The 10,622-nt window shown below is 48.6% G+C and overlaps 2 protein-coding genes across 4 annotated transcripts; one reads left to right on the top strand and one right to left on the bottom strand.

The window, feature by feature from the left end:
- The first annotated feature begins 9 nt into the window (after window positions 1-9).
- Window positions 10-2,686, top strand: SNRPB (small nuclear ribonucleoprotein polypeptides B and B1). Its single transcript, XM_076351652.1, has 7 exons — window positions 10-124; window positions 215-366; window positions 892-1,003; window positions 1,278-1,430; window positions 1,832-1,970; window positions 2,150-2,275; window positions 2,508-2,686. The coding sequence occupies exons 1-7, from the start codon at window positions 122-124 to the stop codon at window positions 2,543-2,545; spliced, it is 723 nt and encodes a 240-aa protein (XP_076207767.1). The 5' UTR covers window positions 10-121; the 3' UTR covers window positions 2,546-2,686.
- A 267-nt stretch (window positions 2,687-2,953) lies between these two features.
- On the bottom strand, window positions 2,954-10,187 carry DDX27 (DEAD-box helicase 27). 3 transcript variants are annotated; one of them, XM_076351874.1, is made up of 21 exons: window positions 10,086-10,187; window positions 9,767-9,901; window positions 9,604-9,663; window positions 9,141-9,291; window positions 8,719-8,765; window positions 8,468-8,554; window positions 7,574-7,679; window positions 7,310-7,483; window positions 6,844-6,994; window positions 6,589-6,688; window positions 6,337-6,478; window positions 6,109-6,262; window positions 5,913-5,994; window positions 5,660-5,837; window positions 5,413-5,519; window positions 5,137-5,242; window positions 4,939-5,033; window positions 4,711-4,837; window positions 4,387-4,471; window positions 4,102-4,176; window positions 2,954-3,104 (listed from the first exon to the last, which is right to left on the bottom strand). In XM_076351874.1, exons 1-21 carry the CDS (start codon window positions 10,179-10,181, stop codon window positions 2,969-2,971), a joined length of 2,394 nt encoding a protein of 797 aa, XP_076207989.1. In that variant the 5' UTR covers window positions 10,182-10,187; the 3' UTR covers window positions 2,954-2,968. The 3 variants fall into 3 exon arrangements, with proteins under 3 accessions (XP_076207989.1, XP_076207991.1, XP_076207990.1); XM_076351875.1 differs by lacking the exon at window positions 2,954-3,104 and adding an exon at window positions 3,715-3,814; XM_076351876.1 differs by lacking the exon at window positions 9,767-9,901.
- Window positions 10,188-10,622: the final 435 nt, after the last annotated feature.

The following is a 10,622-nucleotide window of genomic DNA, read 5'->3' as shown; positions in this document are numbered from 1 at the left end:
CGGGGCAGCCGCGTGCAGACGGGCGGAAGCGGCGGGCGCCGCGCGTAGGAGCTTCCGGCGGAGCGGGCGGCGTTTAGGGAGCGAGCGGCGGCTGCGGGAGGGAACGCGGAGAGCCGCAGCCATGGTGAGCCGGGCGCTCCGGCGGGCCCGCGCGGCCGCGGTGCAGGGAGCCCCGCCCCGCCCTGGCGCTCGGTGTAACGGTGGTCTCTTGCAGACGGTGGGGAAGAGCAGCAAGATGCTGCAGCACATCGACTACCGCATGCGGTGCATCCTGCAGGATGGTCGCGTCTTCATCGGCACCTTCAAGGCCTTCGACAAGCACATGAACCTCATCCTCTGCGACTGCGACGAGTTCCGCAAGATCAAGTGAGCGGTGTGGCCCGCGGCGGGAGCGCCGGGGGGAGCCCCGGGGGGGAGCCCCTCCAGCCCCGCGCCCTCTCTGCCGGCGCTGCTCCCCGCGGCGCTGCCGGGCCCCGCCGCTCTGCTGCGGTGGCAGGCCCCAGGGCTGCCTGCCCGCTCGGAGCGGAGAGCCGGTGCAGGAGCTGGGCAACGCCTGCTGCCAGCTTCTGCAGAAACAGCCATGGTTTTAGTCTCATTTGTCAAATCCCCAAACGACCGAGGCACTGTACTTCAGTTCTTCCCTAATAACCGACATAAACCTTTTTGTGATGCCAGCACGGTCACTGTAACGGTTAAGCATCATGGGGAAAAAAATCATGGAGACAATATGCATCTTGTGTTTAGACTTCCCTATGTGCTTAGTTTGAGGCATATAAAAATGTGGCTTTTAGGGTAGGTTCTCCTCTCTGGAGTAGCCTGTCGTATATTCTGTTGCAAACTCATTGGCTTTTTTCTCTCTGTCTTGCAATGTTTTCTTTCTCTTCTCACTAGACCTAAAAATTCAAAACAGCCAGAGCGGGAAGAGAAACGAGTCCTCGGTCTTGTGTTGCTGCGAGGAGAAAACCTGGTGTCCATGACAGTTGAAGGACCACCTCCAAAAGACGTAAGGAGAATGAGCGCAGAACTAAGGGGAAAGGGAAGGGGCGTCCGATAAATTTGTTTCCTTGCAGGAGAATGCTACTGCAGTATTGTCCTAGACTTCCAGGAGCTGTTCTGACTAGGTCCAATAAATTTCACTGCAGGAAGTTCGACTCTCTTTGTGGGCTTGGACATTAATTGGACAGAGGAGGGCTGTGGGCATCCCTAGGATCTGAGGACTTTTGTTTTGATAAATCTTCCTTTGTGGGGGGTGGGGTGGGGTGTGTGTCTATTTTCAGACTGGAATTGCCCGCGTACCTCTTGCTGGAGCCGCTGGAGGACCTGGAGTTGGGAGAGCAGCAGGGAGGGGAGTACCAGCTGGTGCACCCATGCCACAGGCTCCAGCAGGATTAGCTGGCCCCGTCAGAGGAGTGGGAGGACCATCCCAGCAGGTGAGACGCTGTGACCCATTAAAAAAGAGTTGGCTGGTATATTCTGGGGTGGCTTTTAATTCTTGGTACCAATGCGATGCAAGAAATTGGTGAAGAACTGTAATCTTAAGTTTCTGTTACCAGGGAGTTTGAGCCTAGCGAGGCTTTTTTGGTACTAGATCCCCCTTGGAACTCTCTCTTATATGATGGAAGAAGAGGCTTGAAAAGTGCAGCTTCTTGCACGGAATTCAAGTGGTATCCATTGAATTGTATTACAGATTTGTAGCGTTATTTAATATGTTAAGAGGAGACTGGCATAATTTTCTGAAGAGATAATAACTTAAATCTTGCTTATTTTTTAGTTATTAATGTAAAGCAGATGTTGTGCTGTTTCTCTGTGAACCTGTTTATTTTGTTTACAGGTGATGACACCTCAGGGTCGTGGAACAGTTGCAGCTGCTGCTGCAGCAGCCACTGCTAGCATAGCAGGAGCCCCAACTCAATACACGCCAGGGCGGGGGGGTCCTCCCCCACCCATGAGCAGAGGAGCACCTCCTCCAGGTAGGAATTACTCTATGGAGCGGGGCAGCAAGGAGCTCATGTTATGTGGCAAAATTGGTGATAAAGAGGTATTTATCCAAGTCTGATGAAGACCTAGTATTATGGAGGATTATTCTGATATTCAGCTGGTGCCTTGAATATTCAGCTGGATTTACATGCTTGTTCTTCTCTGGCTTAAGGAATGATGGGACCTCCTCCAGGCATGAGACCACCTATGGGCCCACCAATGGGAATGCCACCTGGCCGAGGTGCTCCTATGGGAATGCCCCCACCAGGCATGAGACCACCACCCCCAGGAATGAGAGGTGAGCAGAAGTGATCTTAAATGCCTAGAAGCTGCATGAAGCTGTAACATAAATAAAATGTTTGAAGGGTGGTACGTTTCAATGCCTCCCTAGCTATGCTAGTTGTCAGTAAATGCCTCAGTGCCAAAAAAGAGGTCCCAAGGCCACTTTGAGCATGGTGAAAACGTCTTTCTGGTTTAACCTTGCTTCTTCTTTCCTCTTCAATATTCAACTCTTTTTCCTTTATTCCCAGGACCCCCTCCACCTGGCATGCGTCCACCAAGGCCATAAGATATTCTATAATGTACCTTTGAACTGTGAGAAGACTGATTAAAGGAATATACCGAGCAGTACCCCCGCCAAAACTTTGCTATGTATATTTTATATTACTGCTTGTAAAGTTTGCCCTTTTTAATAAAGTTGGAAAACCCAGTACTCTGAGTCACTGTTGTACTGGCCTATTTCAGGAGTGCAGCTGTTGCCTTTCACTACTGCACTTTGGTCACCCCAGAAGAAGAGCAGCTTTGAAGCAAAAAGCTCAGTTTGTATTGACAGCTTAGAAGTTAACAGTTGGTCTGTTAACCAGTTGGTCTGGGCCACTTAAGTCTATATTGGCCTCTCTTCCTTATAGGAATTTAAGCATATTGATGAAATTTAGCAAGGCTGATGAAAAAGAATTTGTTGATATGGTGGAGATGGTAAAATTCGAAGAGTTTAACATTTCGGTGAAATTAAGTATGGGTTACTGATCAGAATTCTCCCTGCTTTATTCACAGTGGAACAAGTACAATGGTGCCTGTATTGGGAATAGTGATCTCTGATGCTCTGCATTAAGCTGCTGCTTATGAGCCTGTAAAAAAAAAAAGCCAGGATGAGCAAACCTATCGTTAATTGCATACAATAATGTCAAACAGCCTGCATTCTGGTTGTAGTCCTCCCTTCTTGCCTCAGCTTACAGCTGCTTGCTTTTCAGTTAGGAGGAAGCCATCTGCCTCCCTGCCTTTGGAGATAATCCTTTCTTCAGAGTGGCCTCTTGGAGACTTGTTTTAATTCCTGTGACTGTTATCTCTGAAGCCATCCTTGTGGCAGGTAGCCTGAAAACTTTTTTATCCCTTCTATCTCAACCACAGAAATCCTTTTCAGCCATATTAATTAATCGAGATCACAGTAGTATATGAACAAAGCAATAAGCATTCTCCAGTTTTTGCCCTGAAGACAACTTGGCTTACATGAACTAAAAGTCTGATAGAAAGATGTAACATATCCCAGCTCTCAGTTGCTCTAGCTATCCTATAAAACAGAGCAAACTTTTCAGAAAAAAAAAAATAATCAATCCTTTATTGCATGGGCTGCTGAAGATGTTTTCACACAGGGTCTTCAACCAGGTATTAACAAACATCACAAAGCTATTCCAGAACTTGAAGAAAAACTATTCAATTTTACTGAAGTTGTCTCCTCACGGTACAAAGAAATCCAGGCCCTGGAGAGCGTGTCTGAAATGTCTGCATTGTCCAAATTACCCATTTGGTAATTACCAACAGTTCTTACTTTCTCTTGTACCTGAAAGAGAAGATACTTGAAATGACATTCCACCAGCCCAACTCCCAATGATAGATAAGGAATAGCACTGAGCATTTTCTAGGCAATGCTCTCCAAAGTAGAAGCCTAGAAATGTGCTATTAAAGGCAGCATCCTTGATTGCCCCCAGCATCAGACCCGCAGTAGGAGGGTAAGCTACTGCAGAACCAACACACCTTTTAGCAAGGGCCTTTAAACAATCACAAAACAAGAAAAGATAAAGCAGGAAAAAAAAAAAAGCTTGAATAAGAAAGTAAAGGGAGCTATACCTGGACTTGGATTTGAAGTTTCCTCCTTTCCTATGTTGGGCCATACCCAAGCGTTTTCGATCTTCAAATGATGGGCTTTTTAAGAGAGGGGAGGGGGGGAAGTAAGGCAAAAACCACTGAAGCACGTCAACAGCACAGGTACTTCTTGCAAGAATCCCTTCTCTGCTCTGCCCACCTTTTCTCCCAATATCAGTCAAAGTATCCCTGAGAAAGTCCAGAGATGCAAAAAAAAAAAAAATCCCACCTACTAAAGTCTGGACTAAGGTACTACTGCTAAGACATTACCCGGCACGGTACTGCTTCAGAGCCTTCCTGCTTGTGTTGGTAAGCTCTTCGTCAAACACAGACAGTTTTTTCTTCCACTTGGGGCCTAACACAGAGACAATAGTCAGAATATTGGCTGTAAAGAGAAGGCCAGCATCATCTTGTTTACTACAGCCCAGCAGCCTTGACCACGATTAGCCTAACCATCAGGAAAAGCAATGACTCCTCTCTGCAAACACGCACCCTGGCCAGCACCAGTGGCCATTCCTTCGAAGATCAGTGCCTCCCTCCATACAAATTAGTTTAGTTTACCTATTTGTAACAAAGTAAAACAAGAGTCTCCACCTGCTGGTACTGCTGCTGGTTCCTCTTCTGGCAAGACTCTGGCTCGCTTTGCACGGCGATTCCTTTTTGCCAGCCGCTCGGCATACATTTGAGATTTCAAGATTTCAAACTGTGACCTCTCCTCTGGCTGAAAGGTGTTAAAATGCAAGTTTACAGTGATGTGAGGTTTTGCTAAGGGAAAACTAGGATAGTCCACCCAGGGTCCCACTTGTCCATAAATGTACTCACTGTCATTTGGGCTTTTTTCTGTCTGTCCTGCATAAATTTCTTCCTCTTCTTTTTGCCTCGTAATGCTAAGTCAAACTCCTGCAGGGCTTTAGCCACTGGAGAGACAAAGAAAAGCACAGAATAAAGAACCTCTTAAAGTACAGAGCAGAGTCCAGTTGCCGCTATGGAATTTAACATGGCAGCAGTGTCATGACTCACATTTCTCTTTCTTCCTCTCCTCACGGGTCTGGAACCAGCTCCGCTCCAAACCCTCACCCACAGTCTCTTGTTTTCCTGTCTCCAGCTGCTTCTTTGCCCTATTGATCTGAGATAATTCAGGCAAGAAGTGAGCTCATGGTGGCTAAAAAATCTCTCTCTCTTCCCTTTCTAAAGTAGGCAGGTTAAGTACATTAGGGTAACCTTATGCACTACATCTACTCCAGATCCTAAAAAAACTAAGGTAAAATAAAAAAAATTGCTAAAAAAACCCCTTACTTGGGCCTCTGACTGCTGCATCTCACGTTCCTCACGCTCCAAGCACAGAACTGCATACACATCTTTCTCTAGATTCTCAATCTTCTCTCGAAATTTTAGTATGACATCTGAAAACGATACAGTGTGAACATCAGAAGCAGCTCATGTAAAGTCCATCTTGTTTTTCAGTACCTCTTTTAGTGTCCCTCTGTACCTTGACATTCCCTGCCTACTGCTCTCCTGCTTTTTACCTCAGTGAAGTACGTACCTTGGGGGAGAATTCTGGCTTTCACTGGTGTTTTGGCAGCCTTCACAATATCCTTCAGCATCTTGCGTTCTTCCTCACCCACAAGTGAAACTGAACGACCAGCCCTGCCTGCTCTTGCTGTCCGACCCACTCGATGAACATAGTGTTTGGTGGTGTTGGGCATGGTAAAATTGATTACCTATAACAGAAAAGCTGTTAGTAGAGAAACAATATTAAAGGACTCATTAAAAAGCTCAGCACTGCAAATACTCACTGTTTTAACACCTTCAATATCAAGTCCACGTGCAGCCACATCTGTAGCTACCAGAATATCAATCTGCTCATCCTTAAAGCGCCTGAGCAGAGATAGCAAATACATTAGCAATGAATACAGTAATCCACTTCTGCCCTAAAACTTCCAGCTTCTAACTTCTTTTTTGCCTACGATTGCCAACTAAGCCTGCTAATACCTGAGTGCTTCCAGCCGCTGTGCCTGAGAAAGGTTCCCATGAAGCTCCCCAACCCGTAGACCCATCAGCCCAAGTAGGATGTGCATACGGTGAGCTTGCTTCTTAGTCTGGGTGAAAAGCATCACATGATCTGGGAAGGTTCGTGTCAGTAGAGCTGAAAGAAAGTCCTCTCAGTAGCCTGCTTCATAGCCATCTACCAACTCCAGCTTTTCTTTGCTCATTGCTAACCTGATACAATGGCCTCACGGTCCCCCTCTCGATTGGGTCTGATCCGGATAAATTCCTGCCGCAGGAAAGGGGCAACATCTGTGTTGCTGTTCACAAAAATTCGGACGGGATTTTTCAGGGAAACAGAAGCCAAATCTTTCACCTACCAAAACAGGTTAAGGAAAAAAAAAGTCCACATAATCTCTGGTAAAAGACTAGACAAACTTCTATTCAACTTTCTGCTTCAATATGCTTCTCAGCAGCCTGTCCTACCTCCTCTGTCATTGTGGCAGAGAAAAGCATTGTCTGACGGTGGTTGGAGCACAACCTGATTATTTCCTTCATCTGTTCCTCAAAGTATTCATCCAGCATCCTACACAGGAGAAAAACAGCAAGGTAAGGCAGCTTCATCTGGTTCTAGCTAAGAAACATTACTTAAGGCAGGGCAATGAAGCCTGCCCTATAGTCTGGGAAAAGGAAAGCAGAAAACTACCATCTCATTTTTCACTGCTGTCCTGCTTAGCCTACCTGTCCGCTTCATCCAAAATCAGCACCTCAACACTGCTCAGGTGGAAAGAAGGGCAATTGTGGAGATGATCAATCAGTCGCCCAGGAGTGGCGATAAGAATGTCTGGCCCAGAGCGCAGAGCTGCTTCCTGAGTCTTCACATCTAGGCCACCTGAAAGAGAGCGAACATGGACTGCTGACACCCTGAGCAGGTTGCAGCAGAGTACCAAATTGCCTGAGGAATGGGAAACAACTCAGATTAACACCACATTCACAATTAGAAGTGACCCCATCTTTTTCTTTCTCAGAAACCAACAAACAATAAGTATGGCACAGTATTGTAAAGTGAGATTTTAAACCATAGCACACCTACTAGAAGCATGCCTGCAATAACCGTACAGCCTCCAGTTTTATAACGCAGAATTCCCAGTTCTGTATAGCGGTTTACAGCGAGCTGTACAGTTCACATAAGTAACTTCATACTCACCTACAGCAAGGCAAGTTGTGACACTGCTGAACTGTGCCAGCTGTTTTGTGACAGAGTGCACCTGAATACCCAGTTCTCGTGTTGGCACTAGAACCAATACCCGTGTTATTGGAGCCTGACGAGGTTTGTAAATCAGGCGCTCAAGGACAGGCAAGATGAAGGCAGCTGTTTTACCTAAAGAAGAAAATTAAGAAGAATTACCAAGAATTACCAATTATTGTGAATAGCTAATTCTCCATTCGCTGTGCCTGCTCAACCCCCTACCTGTCCCAGTGGCAGCACAGGCACAAATATCCTTCCCCAGAAGACCCACCGGGATACAAGCCTTCTGAATTGGGGTTGGTTGCTTGAAGCCAAGAGCTGTGATTGCCTACAAAGGAGACAGAACAATTAAACTCCATCTCTGGTGTGGCCACACCTGGAGTACTGTGCCCAGTGCTAGGCTCATCAGTACAAGAGAGACATGGACATACTGGAGAGAGTCCAGCAAAGGGCCACAAAGATTTTGAAGGGACCGGAGCACCTCACATATGAGGAAAGGCTGACGGAGCTGGGACTGCTCAGCCTGGAGAAGAGAAGGCTCGGGGGGGCGGGGGGGAACCTATCAATGTATATAAATATCTGAAGGGAGGGTGAAAAGAGGACGAAGCCAGGCTCTTTTCAGTGGTGCCCAGTGACGGGACCAGAGGCAATGGGAACAACCTGAAACACGGGAAGTTCCCTCTGAACACCAGGAAAAACTTTTTCACTGTGAGGGTGACTGAGCGCTGGCACAGGTTGCCCAGAGAGGTTGCGGAGTCTCCATCCTTGGAGATACTCAAAAGCTGTCTGGACATGCTCCTGGGCAAGCAGCTCCAGGTGGCCCTACTTGAGCAGTGGGTTGGACAAGATGACCTCCAGAGGTCCCTTCCAACCTCAGCCATTCTGCGATTCAGTGACAAGTCTCACTCAAGATAGCGTTGACATATTGCAAATCAAAGAATGGTTTCCATTATTTGGGAATAACAGCTCCTAAAGGACTATCACACTATCTCCCACATAATTTCCTTTTCAGAAAGGCTGCAAAGAGAATAGGAATTTGACAGTTCTGATTGGTGGAGAGGAGGCTGTACAACATTCTTCAGGGTAACATATGTAATAACTAAACTAGGTAAATACCTTTAGCAAAGGTCGAGAAAGATTCATGTCCTGGAATAACAAGTTATCATCATATTGAGAGGCATCTTCAAAAAAGCTCTCTGCTTCCTAGAAACAGGAACAACAACAAAACTGGAACAACACAGGCAGCAACACAACATGTTATCAAAGGGCTCGGGGCTGTTTTTTGAGCTACAGTTTGTTAGCCAAAGTCAAATTCCTCCAGAAGAAATGCTGGAGAATTACCTAGTGCCATTCTGTCCAACACTTACCACTTCTCCCTTTTTCAGTCTCCTCTGTTCCTTCACTTTGACCGTATCTGCAGAGAAAGAGAAATATGACAGGAATTAACAAGCACAGCTAAACACGTAACAAGATATGGTGACTACCTTCATCTCATACTTTTTGCTCTGAATGAGTTATTGAGGCAGAAGCCTCAGAAACAAGTACAGGCATGCAATGGAGTAAAATACGAAGCAAATACCTTTCCTCAGGGACGAGTTCAGTTAAAGTACTATGGCTACCATTCAAAATAAGCTTGACCAAAATCAGAAGGAATGTCGCAGAAGGACGACAACAAAAAAGACGACATTCTTGCCCGCTCCCAGCAAGGCTTCGCTACAGACTTTTCTCCAGTGAGCCAACAGTCTGTCAGATTCTTGCTCCTGACCATTGCTCTATGTACTGCTACTACCTGCTTTTGTGAAGATAATTTCATCGTCCAATGAATACTGAGACTCCACATCTTCTTCTTCGTCCCTACTGAAATCCTCACACTCCCTCTTTTTGGTTTGATTATCCTCAGTCTCTTTATCTCTTGCTTTTGCTTGTTTAGCTTCTCTTTCCTAGAAAAAGATTTAAAAAAAAGTTTTAAAAAGAAAGGACAAAAAAGGAACTTCAACGCTTTGTGAGCTTTTGCTTGTTGTTATTATGAGCCCATTCACAGATATGTGGTTTGCATAACCTTAAGCATTAACAATTCTGCATTCTCATCAGTTCAGCAACGCATCAGGTGTGGCTGCAAACCCAGTCAAGGTGATGAGCTGCAGCTTGAGCACTGCAGCTCAGGATGCTTTCAGTCTGTGCCTCTGGAGGGAACACAGTTGAAGGCCAAACCCATACCAGTCTTTTCAGTAATGAGAGAGAAAGGCCCTGACCTGGAACTTCCTTTTCTGTCTCACTTTCTCAATCTTCTCATCCAGCGTCGTAGCTGCTCTCTAGGCAGAAAATCACAAAAGAGGAGTTGTAAGAGGAGCCCGGGAGAGGGTGGGACGCCGTGGCCTCAGGCACTGCAGCCCCAGTCCCGACCCCAGGCCTCACCTTGCCGCGGAGCTGGCGCAGTGCCGCCGCCCAGGCGCCTTCCCCGCCGGCCTCCGCCTCGCCGAAGACGAAGGCGGCACTAAAGTCCCCGCCTGTGGGGCCCCGCCGTCCGGGGCCCGGCGCCCGGCGCAGCTCCTGTAGTAACACCAATAAGCAACGACCACGGGACGGTCGAACCGGACCGCACCGACCTCGGCCCCAGCCCAGCGCAATCCAACCCGGGCCGGCCCCGGCCCGATCCAACTCGCTCGGCCCCCGCACCAGTCCGGCCCGGTCTAGCCCACCCACGGCCCAAGCAACAGATCTCGCCCGGCCCCACCTCCTCATCCTCGGAGCTCCCAGACTCAGGGTCCACGGGCCCCACGTCCCCCTCTGCGATAGTGCCCACCAGCCCCAGACTCCGCAGCATGGCCATAGCCCTACAGCTCCGCCCCGGAACCACGCGCCACCACGTGAGCCGGCGGCCGCGCATGCGCGGAGCCGGCCCAGGCCCGCGCTCGTGGGTGGGGCGACGGCTGCCCCCGCCCCGCTGGGCGTAAAGGAAACCGAAAGCAGTGGCGTTGGGTGGATGCGACGAGGGCCGTGCTTCCTACGGGGTCTGCTAGTACCGAAGAAAGGAGGGGAGGCTCCGTACCAGAGATGCTGCCCGCCGGCGACGACCGGTATTGGGGGGGGGGCCCTGCCCGGCGGGGGCGGGCGGGGGTACGGCGGGGCCGGGGCCGGGGCCGGGAGCGGTCTGGGCGACGGTGGCGGCGGGGCGGGCCCTGTGGGGAACTGGAAAGTAAAACTTTCGCCGGTGACGGGGCGGGCCCGGCGGGGAACTGGAAAGTAAAACTTTCGCGGGTGGTGGGGCGGG

Source organism: Aptenodytes patagonicus, chromosome 14 (assembly GCF_965638725.1).
Source record: "Aptenodytes patagonicus chromosome 14, bAptPat1.pri.cur, whole genome shotgun sequence".
NCBI lineage: Eukaryota > Metazoa > Chordata > Aves > Sphenisciformes > Spheniscidae > Aptenodytes > Aptenodytes patagonicus.
The sequence above is the reverse complement of the archived record's forward strand: the minus strand, read 5'-3'. Positions and strand labels throughout refer to the sequence as shown.

Bases quoted from the DNA above. Each gene is read 5' to 3' on its own strand.
- SNRPB (XM_076351652.1), top strand. The intron at 367-891 runs GTGAGCGGTGTG...TCTTCTCACTAG, and splicing joins GACGAGTTCCGCAAGATCAA to ACCTAAAAATTCAAAACAGC. The intron at 1,431-1,831 runs GTGAGACGCTGT...TTTTGTTTACAG, and splicing joins TGGGAGGACCATCCCAGCAG to GTGATGACACCTCAGGGTCG.
- DDX27 (XM_076351874.1), bottom strand. From the start codon at position 10,181: ATGGCCATGCTGCGGAGTCTGGGGCTGGTGGGCACTATCGCAGAGGGG. The intron at 9,902-10,085 runs GTGGGGCCGGGC...GTGTTACTACAG, and splicing joins GGAGCTCCGAGGATGAGGAG to GAGCTGCGCCGGGCGCCGGG. The intron at 5,995-6,108 runs GTATTAGCAGGC...ATCTCTGCTCAG, and splicing joins CAGCGGCTGGAAGCACTCAG to GCGCTTTAAGGATGAGCAGA.